This window comes from Zonotrichia leucophrys, chromosome 3 (genome assembly GCF_028769735.1).
Source record: "Zonotrichia leucophrys gambelii isolate GWCS_2022_RI chromosome 3, RI_Zleu_2.0, whole genome shotgun sequence".
Taxonomy (NCBI): Eukaryota; Metazoa; Chordata; class Aves; order Passeriformes; family Passerellidae; genus Zonotrichia; species Zonotrichia leucophrys.
In genome coordinates this window covers 107654878-107676723 of record NC_088172.1, presented here as the reverse complement: position 1 = coordinate 107676723, position 21846 = coordinate 107654878, and the positions used below count along the sequence as shown (strand labels likewise).

The following is a 21846-nucleotide window of genomic DNA, read 5'->3' as shown; positions in this document are numbered from 1 at the left end:
TATGTAGGATACATTTTTTAAATAAAGGACTCGCAGATAGCAGCCACAGGACACCTAAATCTTTCAGAGAAAAAGAATTTATTGCCCCCTTATCAGAAGAAACAAACTTCTTCCCGCCTAGAAGGCGCTGTTAAGATTCAGAGGAAGAAGTTGATGATGACCAGACAGAATCCTGTATTTGAATAGAATTTATGCATCATGTATGAGGTGTATGAATATGCAACAGGCTATTGCTTTTAAGGGTTAATCCATTGTTAACAGGTGTCCTTTTTTGGGCTCGTGCTGCCCAGAAAAAGGTACCCAGACGGCCATAACTCTTTGCCTCTATTGTCTTATATTGTCCTAATTCAATTTGGTCAAATTATTATTAGTCTAATTGTATTACTATTTTTATAACCATTTTATTACTACTAAACTTTAAAAAATTTAAAAACAAGTGATTGGCGTTTTTCACAGCTAATGATTAACTTAGGGATTCAGCTGAGCCTTAATGATAAATGAAAAGCTCTACAATAATTTAGGAGAAATTAGGACTGGCACATAACAGGACTTCAGCACTCAGCCAGGAAAAATTAAGAGTTCTGAGAAACGATCAATTTCTGCTATCCCAGGTTTGCTGGGATCCTTGTTCAAGCTGCAGTGCTGCGTGCCTAATCCGCAGCCCCAGCTCGGCACGTAGCTGTTGCTAATGCAGCTCTTACCAAAGCAGATCTGGATCAATTAATCCCTCCCGGCTGCAGCTGCTTGACACGGGAATAGAGTTTGGGGCTGCCCAGGCAGTGCTGCCAATGACTGCACCCCGCAAAGCAAACAGACCCCACGCTTAAATCTTGCGCTCTCATTAATGAGAACTTTAATTACTCTTTTTAATCTAGATAACGGACAAATCCGTGCGTGTGTCTGTACCTGCAGCGCCGGTTTCCAGGCACAGAGCAGCCTTGGTGACAGACTACATTTCCCAGGAGCCTGTTGCGCCGGAGTCTCTTGTGTCACTGCAGGAGGACCTGGCAGCTCTGCGGAGCCGCTCGGGCTGCTGCAGTTCCCGGTGCTGGCGCTGGAGAACCATGACCTTCCGCAGCTTGTCTCCTAAAGCACCCCGAGCTGACCTGCGCTAGGGCCCGCTCCTGCTGCGGACACAGCCGGGCAGGGTGGCTGGGTGCCCTCGGTTCATGTGAGTTGCTAGATGTCACCTGCAGGAGAAGAGAGCAGCTTACCTCTTCCAGAGAGATGGCCCCGAGCCAGCAAATTCGCTCTGTCAGCCTGTGCAGCGGCTGTGGCAGAACTAGGTACAACTCACCGTGGTTTTCCGAGAGGGAAGGGGGGTCAGATTAACTTACGGGGGGCAGGGGGAACATCAGTCCCCGGATGCCTCATTCCTCAGTGTTCTGCTCCAGCAAATCTGCATTTCACTGTGCTAGTCGTGGCTGCTCCATAATCGAAGTGTTTTATGCCACTTGACCGTGGCTGGAGGGAGGGTTTTCCAGGATGAAATCTTTGCCTCGGAGACCGAAGGGCTGCAGTCATTACCTCAGTGCAGTTGTCACTAATTTAAGCTTTGCACTGGCTGGGTTTCCAGGGAAAGCCTGAAGAGGTAGGCAGATCTGTTGCCTAAGTTACTAGCAAGGCCTTGTTCCTTCAGGAATTTCCTTTTCGTAGTCAATGAAGGTTAATCAAAGAAAAATCAACTCCTAAGTTTCTGGTCACAGTGGAGATGCTTATAAAAATGGAGTTGGAAAATGGTTTGGTGAATCATGGAATAGAAGCCCACTGGCATCTGTGCATCACTGCTTTGTGACCAAGTAACTTATTTTGAATATTTTTCAGCATGTTCTTTATAATTTCTACAGGCTCTTACAGGCAAGTAAGTCACTTACATTTCTGTAAGGATCTGTAACTTCTCAATCTTTGCTAATCTTTAAACATACATACCAAACTTAATGCACAAATAGACTGTAAACCTGCTGAGGCTTTGAGCAGTGAGTGCCTTCCCCTGGCACCTGAGTGCTGCTTTGGAAGGACCCTGGTGTGTCTCAGAGGTATCAAACAAAGACAAGCCCTGCTCCTTCCCTGCCACAGGCTGGGAAGGTCCATCACCAGGCACTCCTGGCCTGGAACTGAAATGAGGGGCACAAATATGTATCCGTACTGTTTCAGGAGCTGCCCTGGGAAGCTGAGATCACCTTGGATCTCCTTCACTGGCCACCAGTTATTTCAGTGAGAGAAATAACAGGCTAGACATTATTCCTGTGCCTGTATAATGAAAGCAAGCATGCTTTAGGGTGGTTTGTAGGACAGATGTATATGTCCTACAATATAAGTTTGTATATATATATAAGTTTGTAGCTGAGCCTGAATGTATGTCAGCATTATGATGACCTCTGTGGAGTTGTTCCTGACCATAACGTGCTGCCACTGTGCTAGACAGTGGCTGGACAGAATTGGAAAGACCACATGATCAATTGAGAGATATGACTGGTCTGTATTCAGGGGGAGTAACTAGAAGGGGTTTTTAATCGTGGGTCCCTCAGAAGGTACACATATTTGCACAACAAATCTGCAAAACTAAATATGGGAGGAAGTGTGTATGACAGGAATGTCATTTAGTTACTTGTGCCTAGCGCCACTTTTAACAGGCCTGGATGAGAATTCTCCTTTTCTCCAGGGGTCTCTCCTGGAACCTGTTTGGTACAGCCCCTGCTCCCTGCTGGTGCCTGCCCAGCCCCTCGGGCGCTGGCAGGGCGTTGCGGTGAGGCTGTTCCCGGCACGGGAGCTCTCCGGGCAGCAGCACTCCTATTCACGTGTGTTCCCGGCCCTTTGTTCCCAGTGACATTTCCCCTGGATCTCACGAAAACCCGGCTGCAGGTCCAAGGTGAAGCTGCGGCCGGGCCGGCGGTCCCGTACCGCGGGATGCTGCGCACGGCGGCTGGAATCGCGCAGGAGGAGGGGATATGGAAGCTCTGGCAAGGAGCCACGCCGGCCGTCTACCGCCACATAGGTGAATATCTGCTCGTGATGGGACACGATGGGTCCTGCATCCTGTGGCCAAGCCTTTTGGAATGCTTTTTTGTACTTTAAATATATCTGTGTGGTGTTTTCAGTCTAGCCCTGCAATCCCACTTTGGAATATACAAGATTTCAGATCAATAGCATCTCTTCCTTCCCTTTTCCAGTCCTTCATAGCCTTATTCCGGCTTCTGGGAAAACAAAATATAAGTTCTCTGTCATCTTTGCATGAAGGTCTTGTTCAGGAAGTCCAGACACTCAGAGTTCTCAGAAGAATAAATGTCTCATATGTGGGGGAAGTGGAAACATATTAGGAAAAGGATGGGAAAAATGATGAGGTTGGAAGCACAAGGGAAAAATACAATTGCTTAAAAGAAATGCATCAGCAGTTTGCCACAAGTAACAGCTTTCTGTGCTTTGGTTGGAAATATGGTGACAACAACAAACCTCAAAAGCACTTGTGGAGGTTTTGTGCTTGGCATGAGCCCAGAAGGAGGCAATGCAGTCCCATCTCCTTAGGGTGCAGGCAAAGCTGTGCTGCCTCCTGGCAGACCTGTGGCTCAGCCAGAGAGATTTTTTAATGCTAAGACACTGGCTCTCCCTCTGACACCAGGCAAACCCCTCACTTTCCCCATTCAGATCACAAACATGAGAGTAGCGACCAGCTGACCCAGGCAAGCTCTGGAGTGCCATAAACCAAGGTCTTGATCTCTCTCTCATTTTGACCTCCAGAAATGCAGACCCAAGAACTGTCTCCTGCTTTTGTTTTCCACAGTATACACTGGTGTCCGGATGGTTACTTACGAACATCTCCGTGACTCTGTGCTTGGAAGGGCAGAGGGTGAAAGCTTTCCTCTCTGGTAATGTTGCATATTCATGCATATTTATTGCTTGCCTGGGGATTGTCCTTACTGTAGGAGACCTACAGCCCTATCTTAGGTCAAAAATGTATCTGGCTTTAGAATGGGATTGATAAAATCTACTGCAAAATACTTGTCATGCCCAATGCTACAGGAAGGGGGACCTATGGATAATACTGAAATTTCTGATTTTACTAAAATAAACAGACCCATAAATTAACACAGTTCATCTAGTAGCAGTGGGAGAGTAAGAAAAGTTTTATATATCAGCAAGAAGTTTGGAATTTTAGGTGGGCATTTAGTTATAATACATGAAGCATCATCCTTTACTTGTGTACTTTGCCATCCTGCTTTTAAACCTTAAGCAAAGAGCAAAATGTAACCTTGTTTAGCTTTTTTTTTCCTCAGGTAAGTTTTAACCCTTTTTGAAAATTGACAGAAATATTATTGACTACTTTAACAACCTGCAGCCACCACAATTATTACCTTTGCTTTGGCTGTTAATGTATGGAATAACCATTTACACTTGTTCCACCTGGGTTGTGTTGCTGAACTCTTCAGCTTAAACACTGTGACCTGTGAGGATTTTCAGTGTATTCTGGAGCACAATTTCTCTCCATTTGGCAGGAAAGCTGTGGTTGGAGGTGTATCTGCAGGTGCCATTGGACAGTTTTTTGCCAGCCCAACTGATCTGGTGAAGGTGCAGATGCAGATGGAGGGAAAAAGGAAGTTGGAAGGAAAGCCATTACGGTTGGTTCCTCTCAGAGCTGGTGTTTCTCCCCCTGTTTCTGATCACTCTTTAGCCCAGGGTGTGTTTCTCTGTGTTTTCTGCCACTCCTTCTCCCCAGCTGTTCTGTGCCCTTTTACAGGGATCGCACCCGATGGCTCTGGGCAGTTAAAGGAGGAGGGATTCAAGACCTCCTCCTTATTCCATTTGTACTCATCTTCTTTATTCTGATTTATTGGTCCTAGGGACCACAAACCCATCCTGTGTGCTGCAGCACGTCCATGCCAGCACTGCACCATGGGGAGGGAAGGACACTTTCTGAAGATGGAAGAAAGCACGAGTGAAATGGCTCGTGCAGGATGCACAGGCACAAGGAAGGCTGGCACACAGCAGGGCTTGAGACTCTTCTGCAAATACCAGGACATGCTGCTCTTTGCATGCCAAACTGCTGCCATCATTTGGTGTCACATACATTCAGTATTGTAACCCAGTGTGGGATCTAAGGCTTGTCTGCTGTTAGGGACCAGATCACTGCTTTGCAAGGCAACCGGTATCTCTGGTAAAATATTGTGGCATGAAAGTCAAAGACAGATCCAAAAATGGATCCTTACAGGTATAAATTCCATGCAAAGATTTCACTGCGCTGTCCACCCACAGGTTTCATCTTGATTTCAGATTTCGGGGCGTGCACCACGCATTTCTGAAGATCCTGTCTGAAGGAGGAGTAAGGGGACTTTGGGCTGGATGGGTACCAAATGTCCAGAGAGCTGCTCTGGTGAATATGGGAGGTAAATGGATTAACTTGGCCTGCAGCACTTAAGGCTCCACCAAATCTTTAAGAAAAAGGAGCTCAGCCGCTCCCTTTGTCTTAGGGCCCTGTTTGGAGCACCCTCCAATTGACCTCTGCCTCATGCACCTGTGTTTTGGTCCTGTGGAAATCAAATGGCTTAAAAGTAACAGTTTTTACCTGAATTTAAGGTAAAGTGAGCCAGAAGCTGAATGGGTCCCATGGCCAGCAAAGCAGGGACTTCACCAGCCACAACCCAGTGCCCAAGTGAGGTGAGCAGGGCAGAGCCAGCAAAGGCAGCCAGGCTTTACCAAGATCCAGATCCGTGGGGAAGTGTGTGGTGATGAGGCAGGTGTGAGACCAAGCCAGGAAGCTGAGCCAGCAACAGGGCTGGTGAGGGTCACCTAGATACAGCTCAGCATCATCTGCAAGGTAAATCAGAGCAGATGGGAGCAGGAAGGAGAATGTACTCACAGGTCTAAAGACAGGACTCAGGTGCCACAGCCCTCATTAAAAACTGGGGCAGAGTGCCAGCTGTGCCAAAGGCAGGAGCCTCAGTGGAAATGAATATCCTGTGCTGTGAACAGCACAGACCATTCATTACTGACAGTGCTGCTTTTTCTCATTATCCTCTTTACAGATCTGACCACTTACGACACAGTGAAACACTTCTTGCTTCTGAACACAACACTTGTGGACAACAGTGTGACTCACAGTGTCAGCAGGTGCCATATTCTCCAAATACCCCTTTTCCACCGTGGAGCATTTCCAGCCTTGTTGTCTTCATCTGCCTCTCTGTGCCAGCAGAAGACCCCATTCTTTGATTTTGATACTGCTGATGAAATGCAACTTTAGAATTATTTTTTCCTTAGAGAACATCACTTTATAAAAGGCACAAGAGAAAGGATGCAACCATTGCAACAAAACTGCCCTCACTAGAAGTGCCTTGTTGGTACATTTAAACATCTTTGCTCTAATCTGTGGGAGCACAGTGATACAACTTCTGCAGAACATCCTCTTTTACTCTCTTAAGTGATGAAAAAATCTGCTTTATATAAACAATATTGTGAATTGCCTATTGTGGGTCCTTCATCCCTGACTCAGAACTGCACACAGAGGTGAGGGCAGCTGGCACTGGGAGGACATGTGAGCAAGAGCAGTATTAGTAAGCCTCCCAAATCGAGTTTATCTTATCTTATGAGTTATTACTCATGATTTGATGATAACTGTTTTAATATATCTTTATTATAAGAACTGGAATCACAATGCTGAAATTTTTATGATACATCTTGGTTTCTTCCTTAAGTATCTGTTGCTGTTGGCAGTGTCTGCTCTGGGCTGGTAGCAGCTGTGCTGGGAACTCCTGCTGACGTGGTCAAAACCCGGATAATGAACCAGCCAAGAGATAAGCAGGGAAGGTATGGACACTTCACAGACCACCTCAGCAGCCCATTGAAACCATGGGTCTGACTGATTTCACTGGGAGTGAAGTGCTAAGTTGATAATTTGCTCTTCATCATTCTAATCAGATGATTTTACTGATTTAGTAAATGTCTGGGGGGTGTTGTTGTGATGGCCACCTACTCCAAGGAGCTCACAAAAGCACTCTGGCTTGTAGAAAAATCTCACCACAAATTATTTTTATGAGGGGGATGTCTTATTTTTTAAATTGTGTATGTGTAATCCTAACACTGTTTGTTCTCCTTGCGCGTTGCTAGAGGTCTGCTCTATAAATCTTCCATGGACTGCTTGATTCAGACTGTGCAGGGTGAAGGGTTAATGTCTCTGTACAAAGGCTTTATACCAACCTGGATGCGAATGGTACGTGCTTTTAAACTCCCTTTACAAGAACAATTAGCATTAAAATGTGAGGAGTGTGGATGCAGCCCTAACCCTATGTAATATTACAATTTTTGTATGAAAGACATAATCAAAGACATAATCATAGAATTGTAGAATGGTTTGGGTTCAAGAGACTTTAAAGATCATCTCATTCCAAACCCTCTGCCATGGGCAGGGACACCTTCCACTTGCTCAGAACCCCGTCCAACCTGGCCTTGAACACTTCCAGGGTTGGGGAGTTCAGGGATGGGGAGTTCAGGGGTGGGGAGTTCAGGGATGGGGAGTTCTGCCTCTCTGAGCAGACAGAGGCTTGGGAACCTCTCTGGGAACCTGAGCAATATGAGACTGAACTTAAGAATATGATTTTTAAGAGGAGACAGTTTAATCTAATGGGCTTATTTTGGGGTTACTTTTGTTTTAAGCCTCTAACTTCAGTGTTTGCTTTCACAGGCACCCTGGTCACTGGTATTCTGGCTTACATATGAACAAATCAGAAGGCTGTGTGGAGTTACTTCTTTTTAAAACCTTCAATATTCACAGAGAAGAGCAGTCAAGCTGAATTCTCATTCCACAGGGTAGTAGGATCAGATGCATAGCTTGTTGCTCCAAATCCAGTCCTTACTGGTTAGGAACAGCCATGACTTAAGGATACTATTTGATTGTCAGACTCCTACATGAAATTTATATTATCCAAAGGATAAAACTGTCCCAACAATACTTCAGCTACCAGCCAGCACCAGCTTTCTGAACCAGCAAACAGGAATAAAAAACATTCTACCAAGCAAATAGAACATAATACTGTCTGTTTGATAATGGAGATGGTTTCTATTGCTAAAAAACAAGAGCAGGTTGATCAATGCACTGAATAAGTTCTGTGGCTAAACATCTATAAAATTATTTGGGAATTTTTGTTGTTAATTTGCACACAGATCAAGAACTACCTCTCATTAGTTTGATATGTCGGCAAACCAAACCTGTAGTGCTAGGTATTAAAAAAGATAAAAGCAGTTTGCCTGATTCCAAATCTGCTTTGCACAAAAAGTGGAGGGGTTTGTGTTTCTCTTACTTCCCAGAGACTGCCTGACCTCTCCACTCAACTCTTGAAGTGAGATCATTATTGAAATGCAGTCCTGTTCTCAGAAAATCAAAAGCCTGGTTTGTTCTGCAATGTTCAAAGGTCTCAGGATACTCCACAGGACCAAGCTGAACTACTTGTCCTGTGACAATCTCAGTGCTGATGTGGCAGACTGCGTCATTTTCCATGGGAATGTGCACTCTGCCCACTTTACATCTCAATGGAAATACAACGTTCTCTTCAATAATGCAAAAGGTTTGAACAGGGGTGATTTATTTATTTTTAAACTTAAAGCCTTCCAGATTTCATAGAGAAGGAGACTAGTGCTGTTTGTCACTAGGTTCACCTTTGGCAATCAAGGGTCAAAAATGCAGCATTAAATGCAGCCGTGAGTAGATAAAACAAAGCTGGCTTTGATTTAGTAATATCTAGTAATTGAGTTAATGTAGAAAATGTGGCTCTTTGAATAAATACCCAGGATTTCTTCTAGTCTTTGCAGCCAGTGTCTCCAATGTGCCATTTTCTCACTGAACACAGTTTGGGTGTTTTCTTGGCTTGCACTTGTTTTTTCTGATTGTACTGAAGTTCAGTTGTGGCTGTGTGCATTTGGGGTATGCTTCCAGCTTGGAAAACATTCATCTCACCAATATTAGGGAGTCACAGAACCACAGAATGGGGCAGGTTGGAAGGGAGCACAGTGGCTTATTGGTCCCACCTTCCTGCTCAAGCAGGGTCAACCAGAGCACAGGGCACAGGATTGCACCCAGCCATTTCTGGAGTATCCCCAGTGAGGGAGACTCCACAGCCTCTCTGGACAATCCACTCCAGGTCTCGGTCACTGCACAGTAAAGATCTTCCTCATATTCAGGCAGAATCTCCTGTGCATCAATCCAAAGGTTTTGTTCAGAAATCCTGGTATTTTTCTGGCTGTCATCCTGAGAATCAAATCCCAGTTCTTTCTATCCTGTACTCCAGCACCAGCAATGACCAAGCAGCAAAGCTGCTGCTTCAGTTCCATCCCAAGGCACCCCTGCCTGCCCTCCTGTTAGCCTGATAACCCAGTGACGGATACACAGCTTTACCTTTCTCGTGAGACACAGTAAATACTTTTATTATACAGTCATAGAACAGTTTGGGTTGGAAGGGACCTCTAAGATCAGTTCCAACCCCCTGCCATGGGCAGGGACACCTTCCACTATCCCAGGTTGCTCCAAGCTCTGTCCAACCTGGCCTTGAACATTTCCAGGGACTGGGAATCCACAGCTTCTCTGGGCAACCTGTTCCTGTGTCTCACCATCCTCACAGTGAAGAATTTCTTCCTAATAGCCAATCTAAACCTGCTCTCTTTCAGTTTGAAGTCATTCCCCCTTGTCCTGTCACTCCAGGCCCTTGTAAAAAGTCCCTTTCCATGCTTCTTGCTGGCTGTCTTCAGGTACTGCAAGGCCACAATCAGGTCCCCTTGAAACTTCTCTTCTCCAGGCTGAACAATCCCAACCCTCTCAGCCTTTCCATGAAGGACAGCTGCTCAACCTCTCTGATCATGATAGCCAGTATATTAATTATAAGCAGTGTGTAAAACCACTTTTAGACTGCATTTCTCAAAATTTCCATAAGCTACTTTTATGGGCACACAGCTTGGGAAAATCACTGAAATTCTAAGTTTTGTTAGAATAACCTTGATGTGCTTCAATTAACAAAGCCTGAAAGAAGAGAGGTCTATTGATGAAACTGGATACAAGGAGTGCACAATTTATGGACCATAATGACATTCTGCAGAAAACAGCAGACAAAAAAGAGATTAACAAAGACTCAGTATGTGTGCTGGAAAGTCCCTACCTGGGAAAAAAGATAATAAAAGAACTGAAGAATATAGACTAGTTTGCAAGAGAAGTGAGAAATCAATATCCAACAGAAGAAAGAATACTAATTAATGAACAAGAATTCTGTAATTTAGAGCCAGTGAATATTAATTTGCTTGCTAAAAGCACATATATAAATAAACATAAAAGTTCTGTATTTGCATCTGAGTAGAGACCAGGATTTTGTCAGCCGCACCCACACGACGCCCTCTTGGCCAAGAATAAAGTAATGCCTGACTCGCTAACACTAAAAAGACAGTGTTAGAGGGTTTATTTATCCCAATGAATTCAGAGGATTTGGTGTCACTCATCTTGGTGTCACTTGGAAACTTGCCGAAGGTGCACTCCAACCCTTCACTTATGCAATTAATGAAGTTACTAAATAACCCTGGTCCCAGCACGGACCCTTGAAGCACAGCTCAAAATAAAAATGACAAAAATGCCTTGTAAAAATCTTGTAGTGAAAAACTTCTTTAACTCTTAATAAATCTCTCTCTTCGGCTGTGAATTGTTAGCGGTTCTTGACGGGTGCCTGGTGCGAGCTCCCCGCCCTCACTCCGCGGCTGCCGCCCTCACACCACGCCCCGCCCCCAGGCCGCTGCTGGCCAATAGCCGCCAAGCTCCGCACGCGTGTCCCGCCCTCTGCGCTGCTCTGACCAATAGGAGCTAAGCGGGCTCGGCGCGCTCTCCCCCTCACCCCGCCCTTGCCGTCCCGCCGCCACCCGTCCCTCGTGGAGCGCTCCACCGTGGGCGAGGGCAGCGCAGCCCGGCTCTGCCCTGAGCCCCGCGGCGCCCCGGACATAATTCCGTAACCCTCCTCTTAGTGGCGCCTCCGCGCACTCTTAGCGTAGCGGGAGCTGCCCCACGTCTCAGCTGGTTTCACCTCTCCTTTTTCCCTTTAGCTTCGCGCCGCTCTCCACCCCACCGAGAGGATCGAAATGGACTTGGCCGCTGGGGCAGCCGCTAACGGCTCCCCGTGGGTCACGTGGGCGGCGCGTGCTCTATATGAGGCCGAGGGGCGGAGGGCGGGGCGTTCATTCGCCTCGTGCGGGGAGCGGAGGGGGGCGAGGTGGCTTCGCGATGAGCTCCGGGCCGGGGTCCCTCGGCCGCGGTGATACCGTCACTCTGCGGGTCCGCGCCGTGGGGCTGTACCCCGAGGTGCCCATCCTGCGGCTGTGGGGGCTTCTGGGGGAAAGCAAGGCTGACTATGCTCTCCTGTACCGCGAGATCCAGGCGGCGGCCGGGCCGCGCCTGGCGGCCTGCCCAGAGCCCGGCGGGCCGGGCGCCAGCGGGACCAGGCTGTGCCCAGGAGACATGGCGCTGGTGGAAGTGTTGGGTGTGTGGTACCGCTGCTGTGTGGTGAGTTGTAGTGCCCAGGGGTACCGTGTTTTCCTGCTGGACGAGGGGTACGTGGTGACCACGTCTGCCTATTACTTGGCCCGGGGCTGCTCAGAGCTGTTCCAGCTGCCCCCGGAGGTGCTGGGCTGTGTCGTGGCCGAAGTCATGCCCTGCCACAGTAACGAGGGTACAGCAAGTGGGGATTCACCTGTGTCCAAGTGGACCGTGGAGGCGATGGAGTTCCTCAGCTTCCTGCAAGGCAAGGAGGTGTCTGGTGTGGTGCAGGAGGTGATAATGCCGCAGGTCATCGTGCTTGAGCTGCCCCAGCTCGTGGCTCAGATGCAGCAGCTGGGCCTGGCCAAACGAGTCTCTCCCAGCTGGTTCTGCCAGGTGCTCAGGCGCTGCCTGCCCTCTGGCCAGTTAAAGAAGCAGCTCTGTCAGCAGCCTCCAGCGTGTTCCCTCGGAGCTTTTGCAGTTCCACAGCTTGTCCATGTGTTGCTCTCATACCAGCCTCTGTCACCTGCCTTGGATTACTACTACCCTCAGCTTCAGTTGGATGTGACAGAGCCTGTCCTAGTGACCCATGTCTCGGACCCACACCACATTTACTGCCAGTTGCAGTGCCTGTCACAGGAGATCTGTTGCCTTTCTGAGACTATGTGCCATGCTTATGACCGGTGGGAGCAGGACTTACTGCCCAAAGTGGGCTCGCCCTGTGCTGCCCGTGGGATGGATGGCCAGTGGTACCGTGCCATTCTGCTGGAGCTCATTGCTGGGGAGCAGGACCAGCATGCAGCTCTCGTGATCTTTGTGGACTATGGCAAGAAGGAGACTGTGAGCAGAGCGAACCTGCGCCATTTGCCTGCCGAGTGTTTCCGCATGCCTGTGGTCACTTACGCGTGTGCTCTTCAGGGTGTTTCAGATGGGGGCTGTGGCTGGTCCTCGCTGCAGGTTGATTTGCTGAAAGCGCTGGTGCTCGGCAGAGGAGTGAGTGCTCACATCAAAGCCTTTAACTCCTTTGAGCATCTCTATTATGTGACTCTCTATGGGGAAAATGGTGTTGATTTGAACCATCTTTTTGGGTCTCAGGCTTGCTGCCTGGCCAGCAGTCATGTGAGCCAAACTGAGGATCATGAGCAGTTGGAAGTAGAGGAATCCTTAGTTGAAGAGTTGGGATTGCCACCAGAAGCACCTCCTGTTTCAGCCCATGGAGATTTGGCTGCTGCTGCTGGTGTGTATCTGAAGACCTGGACATTGTACAGTGCACAGGTCTCCCACCTCCAAGACCCATCTGAGTTCTGGCTGCAGCTCCATGAGTATTACCAGCTCTTCAGGCAGCTGAGGCAGAGCATGTGGAATTTTTATTCCCATTCCACAAAGCTGGATGGTGCTGGGTGGGACCCACAGCCTGGATCCCTTTGTTGTGCCAGTGGGAACGAGGGTGTCTTTTATCGAGCAGTGGTTACCAGGGTGCTGGACACTGGGGTGGAAATACACCTGGTGGACAGAGGCAGTACAGAAACTGTGGATCTGTGTGCTGTGAAGGAGCTGCTCCCTCGGTTCAGGGAACTGCCTGCTTTAGCTCTGAAGTGTTGTTTGGCAGGTGTCTCCCCTCCAAGAGGGAGTTGGAGTGAAGCTGCTGTGTCTGCATTCAGGGAGATGGTACTGAACAAGGAACTAAAGGTTTGGTTTTTGAATGTGCAGGGTGACAAATACATGGTTGAAATTTTTGACCAGTCTCAGTTAGGAGAGGGAAGAGTAAGTAAACTCATGGCCCAGGGGGGTTATGCTAAGTACCAGAGGTATGAAATACCCAGGACTTGCAAGAAATCAGATGAGTCTGTGACACAGGCCTCTCCCCTAGTGTGTGCTGCAGAGGAAAGCCAAGTAAACGCAGAGAAGAGGCTCAGAGAAGAATGCAATCTAAAGAGCAATGATAGAATATTTGATTCTCACGTGGGTGTGGTGGTCAGAGAGAGTCCTATTGCAGCCTTTCATAATTCTAAAAATAGTGAATCTCTTCTTTCTCGAGACTATGAGGGTAAGGAAAATCTGCACACCTCTTTGAGGCAGAACTATGTGGAAATTAAGCCAGGCTCCTCTTGTGGAGGCCACTTAGAAGTGGGAAGTACAGTTCATGTTATTTTGTCATATGTTGAGAGTCCCAGTTGTTTCTGGTGTCAATTAAGTAGAAATTGCCAGGACCTTGAGATACTAATGGATGAAATTCAAGAGCATTGCAAGAATTCATCCAAGCCACATGTTTGGCCAAATCTTGTCTGTTTAGCCCAGTACTCAGAGGACAAGAAATGGTACAGGGCTTTAATAGTTAGTGAAGGAGTTTGTGCAGAGAAAGTAGAAGTCATCTATGTTGACTATGGCAACAGAGAGCAGGTGTGTCTAACGAAGCTCCGTGCAATTAATGAACGCTTCCTTAGGTTAGAGGCTCAGGCATTCAGGTGCAGCCTTTACAACTTAATCCAACCCAATGGTCAGAATCCTTTTGCTTGGGATGAAGAAGCAATTCGGGCTTTTCGTCAGTTTGTTGTTGATTCATCATCTGACCTTGACCTAAAGTGTACAATCTTTGCCTTGGCGTCAATAAATAGGGACCTGTTTAACATTGTAGATTTAATCACACCTTTTCAGAGTGCTTGCCAGTTTCTCACTGAGAGAGGTGTAGCCAGACCTTTGTTTCCTCAAAAGCATCTGGAATCCTTGGTCCAGCTTCACTCTTTCTATTATTCTAGTCACGGCATCAAAATTGGGAGTGAGGAAGATGTTTATGTTACACATGTTGAGAATCCATGGACATTTTACTGCCAGCTTGAAAGGTGTGGAGATACTTTGGCACAGCTGGCTGATAACATTGCTTCCCTGAGTGAGAGAGTGGCCAGCTCAGGATCCTTGGGGAAGTCTGGGACCTTGTGTCTGGCAAGGTACTCTGACAGTCAGTGGTATAGGGGAGTAATTATGGAAAGACAGCCTAAGGCTAAAGTCTTCTTTGTGGATTTTGGGAACACAGAGACAATAGAGACAGACGATCTGCTTATTTTGCCCAATGATGCTTCTGATATCTTGCTTGTGCCAATGCAGGCCATAAAGTGTTCTGTGTCTGATGTATCATCTGTTTCCAAGGAAGCTGCCACATGGTTTAAGGAAGCTGTCCTGGAAAAGAGATTAAAAGCAATAGTGGTAGCAAAGGACTCTGATAATACACTGCTGGTTGAGTTGTTTGATAGAAATACTCAAATTAATACAAAACTGAAAGAGCTGAGCCTAAACAGTACAGGACTGCGTGGTCGTATACACAATGAGACTTTGTGCACTGGAAATACAAATGTGCCTGAGAGGAATGAGACTGCAGGGTCCCCTTTCAGTGCAGGCAGGCCTCTTGAAAGAAGAAAATGTCGACCTGAAGCCCAGCAAGAGCCAGGGAGCAGAAGACACTTCAAAGAAGTTGTAAACCTTTTCCAGCACTCTGTGAAGGGTCATGTGGCAGCTGGATTGCTGGAACCTAATGAGGTGCTTAGCAGTAAGAACAATCCAGTCTTGTTGAATAAAGTAGGGGAGGAGTCTCTGCTCTTTTCCCAGATGGATACACTGTCAGATACTAAGTCTGATGCTGAAGGCAGGTGTATAATGCTTAAAAATGCATCTGATCTGCCTCCACAGAAGATAGTGCCAGCTCTTAAAACCTTAGTGTATGTGTCTTATGTCAGTGACCCGCAGGATTTTTATGTTCAACTAGGGAGTGATGAAGTTCAGCTTAACAACATTTTGGAAAGTTTAAACAATGGGAAATCAGTGAAAGACCCTTATGGACAGCTTTTCCAAGTAGGAGATTTAATCAGTGCTGTTTATTCAGAAGACAGCCTGTGGTATCGAGCTGTAGTAAAAGAGAAGACTTCTGACAATTCGATAAGGGTGCATTATATTGATTATGGTGACACTTCTGTGATCAGTGTTGATCAAGCACGCAGGCTCCCTAAGAACTTGTCATCTATTCCAGCAATGAGCATTCACTGCTTTCTAGGTGGACTTAAATGCAAAAAAAATGCTGGCTGGACAGAGAAAGCAGTGTTTTACTTCACCAAGAGAACAAGTGAAATCCTGCTGTCGTGTGAATTTGTAAAGAAGGTTGAGGATAAATGGGAAGTTATTCTCAGTGACCATCAAGGTATCATAACAGTGGATTTAGCTGATAAAGATCTTGCAAGTAGAGAAAGACTTTTCTCAAGAAGGAAAATTGATAGAAGAGAGAACCATGACATGATCACTAGCTGTGAGCCTTTGCCTCCTCAGGTGCAAAATGAGACTTCCTGTGTGAGTGATTGTAAATCATTTATCTGGAAATTTCCAGAGGCAGGTGAGACTTTAAAGATTTACGTCACAGTAGTAAATAGTCCAGGATACTTCTGGTGCCACCGTGCTGATACCAAAGACGTGAGCTACATCGAGAAAAAAATAGAGGAAGCTGAAAAGCTTGGACTAAGCTCTCTGAATGATGGCAAGTGTTGTATTAAAAGTGGAGATATTTGTCTGGCAAAGTACAGTCAGGATGGGTGGTTCTACAGAGCTCAGATCAGCAGTGTGAGTGATGACAGTGTCGTTGTCAGACACGTGGATTATGGAAGCGAGGAAAACGTCAGGCTGGAGATGATCCGACAGATGCCATGTGAACTGCTCAGAGTACCTGGGCAAGCTTTTGCGTGCTGTCTCTCAGGTTTCAGTCCCCCAGATGGCTCATGGCTTAGTGAAGCAAATAAGAAGTTTTATGATATGACTGAAAACCTTGTATTAGAAGCTGAAGTTGTAGAAATTTGGGAAAATAAAGATTCTGAAGTCCCTCTGTGTGTTGTCAAGCTGGAAGCTTCTGGCAATAGTATTAATGAAGAGATGAAGCCATTTTGGAAGGCTAACAAAGAAACTGATGACAGTGATTTCTCAAACCTTTGCAACCCCCTAAAGGAAAACAGAAGTTCAGACAGCAATTTGGGTCTTTGTCTCAACAAAGAAACTACTGCTCCTTGTGGATTAGCTCAGGAAGAAAGTCAAAGTGCTTTATTTTGTTCTGATCCTTTCCTGGGTGTAACTTCTGAATGCTTAGAAACTGCAGAAGCAAACGTGTCAGTGGGAGCTGCCAGTGGGAAGGCTGATGGTGGATGTGAAATAGGAGAGTGTGAGAACAGTATTGATAAAGAGAGACCTCTGTCTGAAGGTGTCAGTGATAACACTGTGCTGCTAGAACCAATGAGAAACTGCAGCGCTCATATTGTGGGCAATGGAATGAGAGCTGAAGAGCAAGACCTGTCTGAAATACTGTTTGGAGAGGAGGCTGAGCTGAAAGCAGAAGTGGCAGGCAGTGCTCCAGCAGCCAGCCTTTTCCTAGGAGAAGAACAGGAACTGCAGAGATTGCCAGTGCTCCAGGCACAGCCATCTGCAAGCAATGGAGCAGAGACATTAGGACAACGGGATCCATTAGAAATGCACTTACCATGTGATGATCTAAAAGAGCTCCTACAGGGGCTTGAGGGAGTTATGGAAAAGTCCTCATGTGGTGAGGGAACAAAGGAAGCACTGGAAGCGAAGTCTCTGGAAATGCAGGCAGCATCAGGCAGTGAAACAAGAGAGACAGTGTTGAAGCAGGAATTGCTGGTGCTGCCAAATGTGAGGGAGGAGACAGGGCAGTTGACAGCTCAGAACTGTCTTGAAATTTTGCCATTACTTAATGAGAAAGAAAATCTGGTGCCTCCAGTTAGTGACAGAGAGAAGTCAGTAGAGCTGATTCCATCTGATGTTCAGCTTTCTTTGGGAGAGGAGACGAAGAAACTGCAAGTGAATTTGTCTGGAATTCATGAAGCAGAAGCTATGCTAGATGATTGGATGGAAGCAGACCCTCCTTCCCTAAGGCTGTCATCATCTGGTGGTAGACCTGAGAAAGAGCTGCCTCAGAAGATGCATGACAAGCAATTGATGCTAGGAGCCAAATTTGAGCCCTTTCTGGAACTGGTGCTGCCCAATGTTCAGCCTCCTGAGGAAGACAGGGAGGAAGATTTGTTAGGGCTGGAACATGCTATGCTACAGAGTTCTGCAGGTAGTGGAAGTCAGTTTTCATTTCTTTCAAAAGACTCAGCAAATCAAAGGCCTGTTTTCTCTGTGAAATCATGTGACTGTAAAGTTGAGAAACATAAGGGGTGGCAGAAGAAGAAAGGTGACTCTGTGGAAGAATGGATGGAACAAGACTTGACCGACTCATTTAAAGAGAGTGAAAATATGTGTGTTCAGTCTTTAGGCTGTAAGCCTGGGGAAGACAAAAAGCAAAATGAGAACTTGGCTGACTGCAGTGCAGGTAAAGTATCTGATTGTAAAGGGTTAAATAATCAAAATGTTGTGCCATTCAAAAATGAGAATAGCTTTCTTGTAAAAAAACCCAACTTTTATTCCCTAATAAGTTATTTTGTTAGTGTTGATGCTTTGATGAGTTAAGGACAGCAGACTGAGTGTAGTTTCTCATGGGTAATGTCACAGTCTCAGCAACTAGTCTTACTTGGGAAGATTAATGATTTTGAGTGGAAATCCATTCTGAACATGAAGTGCATTTGCCAGACTTGTTTGGGATGACAAATTTTTAACTTTCAAATATCAAGTAGTTTGGACGGGGTGGGGCAGCAGTGTTTGAGGTATCTGAGAGTTGATTTTTGAGGGTTTTTTTGTGGGGTTTTGTGAGTTTGTTTTTTTCTTTTTTTTTCCTTCCTCTTTCATTGCTAACTTACCATTTCTTGTAGCACACCATGACTATCCATGTAATCTGAAGGGCTTTGCTGTTGGTTCCAAATGTGTGGTGTGGACTTCTCTCAAATGGTGTGATGCTCGCATTTTGGAGGTATCTGAGAAGGGTACTAAGGTAAGTGTGGTTTGAATACTCTTTCTGCATTCTTAAGATCTCATCCTTCTTTAGTCCTTCACTAAGCTCTTAAGTAAATATTCCTTTTAAATTTTGTTATAGATTTTAAGTATTTCAAAGGCTGATTCTGAATTTATAGACTAGAGAGAAACAGTGGTGTCTCAAATAGAGTTGATGATAAATGTCAACACTTGATGTTCCTTTCACATCTTATTCTCTTGTATTGACTGGGAATACTGAAGGATCTGGCTCCAGTTTGAGGCACACATATGTGTGTGATTCTGTCTGGCCTGAAGTTAGTGTTCTGCAGTGGAGCTGTGTTACCATTACATGCTCATGAAACTTGCCATTATTTTATTGGTATTTTGAGGAGTTAGTGCTAGATCAGTATGAACTTGGGAAGAAACTCAAACTATACTGCAAGTAATAATGAATCCTTAACTATTCCTGCTTCAGTGAAATGTGTATTGCATTAGTAGTTGGTGGAAATTAACTTTAACAGTAGAGAATAATGCAGTGAGCTGCCTTGTTCTACTGCTGTTTGAGCTGGGGGATGAATGAGACATCTTCCTTCAGTGCAGGGGGAGTGTGTATTGATGTACACACATTAACAGACACTATACTTACATAAAATGACCTCTAGGTTATAATTTAAGATTGCAAATCCAAAAGGTTGTTACATAAAAGCATCCTTTTGCAAGATGGAATGTCTGAGATTGTGAAAGCCAGCTCTTGTGCTGGTAGATCCCTTGGGTGTCTAAAACTAAGCTCAGGTGCATTCAGATGAGAGGCAGTGTCAGGGCTTATCATGTAATGATATCCCCATTCATCAGCTTCCCTTTGGTTCTGATCTAGTAGTTGTTTTGCAGCCCTTTTCTCACTATGCTTGGGTTAGGAGCCCAGAAGAGCCTTGAGCAGCCTCAGTCCCTACATTCAGTTTTATTGGAGATCAGCTTGTTCTTCTTTACAAAATCCAGACTTCTCAACACCTTCCCAGAGGCACAGAGTCCTCAGCTGTGTTTTCCTACTGTTGTGTCTTGCTTGTAAGTGTATTGCTGCTGTGCTAGATCTCCTTTGGCTCTGTCTGTACAGGTTTTGAACCTCTGCAGTGGCAATGAGGAGATTGTGCATCCTGAGAACGTCTGGAACGGGATTCCTGACGGGGCTCGTAGATCATCTGAGGTATGGCAGTGTGGTACTGGGCTGGGCAGGACAGTGCAGGTTTTTAGAGAGGCTGCTGGCTAATTGCTAAGTCATGAAAAATACTTCTATTGTGAAATAATTAGGAAGGAATAGTAAGGTTTTCACCGGTGTTCTTCATGAAGGACCTACCAGTGGATGAAAAAACTCATCCACTCATCCACAGTTCAGGTCATGAGCCATGTTGCTGGTGATGATAACAATATGAATTTCCAGTTTGTTCTTCACATGCAGCCTTTTGTATCCAAGTGAAAAGTGGGCAGAAGACTAATGTAGTGAGTTATAAGGGAGGAAAACAATAGTAAATAAGAGTCCAGTAAGAAGTTAGTCTAGTATTAAAGGAAGCACCTTAATGGAAGTCGTGGCAATAGTGCCAGCTTCCTAACAGGATCCCTTTTTGTGTAGGCATTAACCCCTGCAACAGAAAACTTGCAGCCCTTACCAGAGGAGTCCTTACTTCAAGGTAAGTCTGCCTTAAGCCCCCACATGGTTTGTGTACTCTGTGTTTGAATGGTTTCTAATTTTCTAGGAAATGCTTTATTTTGGAAAATAAATTTGAAACACTAATCTGAGGTTATGCAGTTGATACTGCTGGGGTTTTCTTGATAGCATTACCGTATGTATCTCAGTTTAAGGGTGACTACATGGAATGAAAGCTGCTACTGTGTCTGGATTACAAACCAATTTAGTATTTATTTGTTCATCTAATGAGTTGAGCCTCTTGGAACAGCTGGGGTGGTTGACCCAAGTTACAGATTTGGGCAGGGTTTTGAGCATTGCCATCAGCATGCTGTTCTTGGTCATGTTTCTGAGGCAAGGTGAGCAACTGCTAGGCAGACTGTATTAAGCATTTAGTTTAGCATTTGGGTGCCCCAGTCCTATAATCTATAAATCTAAATCCATAATAATACCACTTTAGTTGTTGTAAGGGTAGTTTGTAAATAGTACATCTTTATGGTTACTTAATTTTTGAAGTGTTACTGGTAAACACCTCTTAAGTTACCACATAAATAGTACAGGTTCTTTTTGATTGTATGCTATTATGGAACTGTAGAGCAGTTCTGGTTGAAAGGGGCCTTTCCTGGTGGTGAAAGCAGGGCCAACTTAGATCAGGTTGTTAAAGAGAAACCTTGCTGCCAGTTCTGGAATATGTCCAAGAATGGAGACTCCAAAACCTGTCTGGGCAGTTTGTTTCTGTGGTTGCCTGATGAAGACTAAACTGAGTTGAAGTGGGGATAGCGTTTGTGCTTTCAGGTATTAACTGGTGATTGTATTTCAGTATAACTACTGGTTCATAGGTAACAGATTAGGAAGCTTGCAATAGAGATTGGGTTGCCTGTTGAGCAAGAAAAAGGTTAGTTAAAGAATTTGATAAAATGTTAAAACGGTCAAGCTACAAACTCTCTCCCAAAATTGCATCCCTCAAATGCAGGATTATTCTTGATTTTGTAGATTTTTTTCTGTTCTTGAACACTTTGCATGGAGTTAGTGTGTGCACTCTCAGCACCAGCACAGGAAAGGTGAGTCAGGGTGCACCCACGTGTCACAGAGCTGGAACCTGCTGCACACATTGCCACTGCCTGGAAAGGCAGTTTGAGTAGGAGGAACTCAGGGTGCAAAAACTCCTGCAGTGGTTCATGCCAAGCCCACTGAGGGATGGAATAACTTGAACTCATAACTGAAATCTGAGAGTGCTGCTGCTTCATCTTCTGCTGCTTTATCTTTGTACAATAAGTGTAGTCTTTTAACATGGTCCAGTATATCAGTAGTATTTAGTCTGAAGCCCTTTTGATCTTTATGCCCTTATACACATTTATAGAAACATCTTGATGGGTCTAATCTGTGTTTATTCCTTATAGAAAAGCAAACTGGCTGCAGTAGCAATTTAGCTGAAGATGCTCATGTCCTCCAGCAGTGCTGAAACCAAGTGGCACGTTGACCACATGAAACTGAATAAGTGCCTGTGTATGAAATGTTCCCATGAAAATGTGTTTGTGGGAACAAAAATACCAGCAGAGCATTGAGTGGCTTATTTTTTCTACCTAGCTGACCAAATACTGCTGAACTTGCCTATAAAGGAATAGTGTTAGCAGACTGTTATTTTCAGCTTGTTTTCTTACAGCTGTTGTTGCTAGACTGTTATTGTTAGCTTGTTTCTTATAGCTGTAATTTCCTAAATAAGAATTTGCCTCTTGACTGGCTTTTTTTTTTTTGACTGAGGGTGCACTGACTTCTATGGAGTTTTTGG

General features: G+C 45.5%; 2 protein-coding genes across 3 annotated transcripts; both read left to right on the top strand.

Moving 5' to 3' along the window:
• Nucleotides 1–1146: 1146 nt before the first annotated feature.
• On the top strand, nucleotides 1147–8792 carry SLC25A27 (solute carrier family 25 member 27). 2 transcript variants are annotated; one of them, XM_064709891.1, is made up of 9 exons: nucleotides 1147–1286; nucleotides 2825–2995; nucleotides 3779–3863; nucleotides 4491–4613; nucleotides 5266–5378; nucleotides 6018–6102; nucleotides 6703–6795; nucleotides 7096–7198; nucleotides 7670–8792. In XM_064709891.1, exons 1-9 carry the CDS (start codon nucleotides 1184–1186, stop codon nucleotides 7739–7741), a joined length of 948 nt encoding a protein of 315 aa, XP_064565961.1. In that variant the 5' UTR covers nucleotides 1147–1183; the 3' UTR covers nucleotides 7742–8792. The 2 variants fall into 2 exon arrangements, with proteins under 2 accessions (XP_064565961.1, XP_064565960.1); XM_064709890.1 differs by having other exon boundaries at nucleotides 5248–5378; nucleotides 7670–8791.
• Nucleotides 8793–11222: 2430 nt separating this feature from the next.
• Nucleotides 11223–21839, top strand: TDRD6 (tudor domain containing 6). Its single transcript, XM_064709885.1, has 5 exons — nucleotides 11223–17843; nucleotides 18280–18398; nucleotides 19491–19580; nucleotides 20004–20061; nucleotides 21458–21839. The coding sequence occupies exons 1-5, from the start codon at nucleotides 11234–11236 to the stop codon at nucleotides 21517–21519; spliced, it is 6939 nt and encodes a 2312-aa protein (XP_064565955.1). The 5' UTR covers nucleotides 11223–11233; the 3' UTR covers nucleotides 21520–21839.
• Nucleotides 21840–21846: the final 7 nt, after the last annotated feature.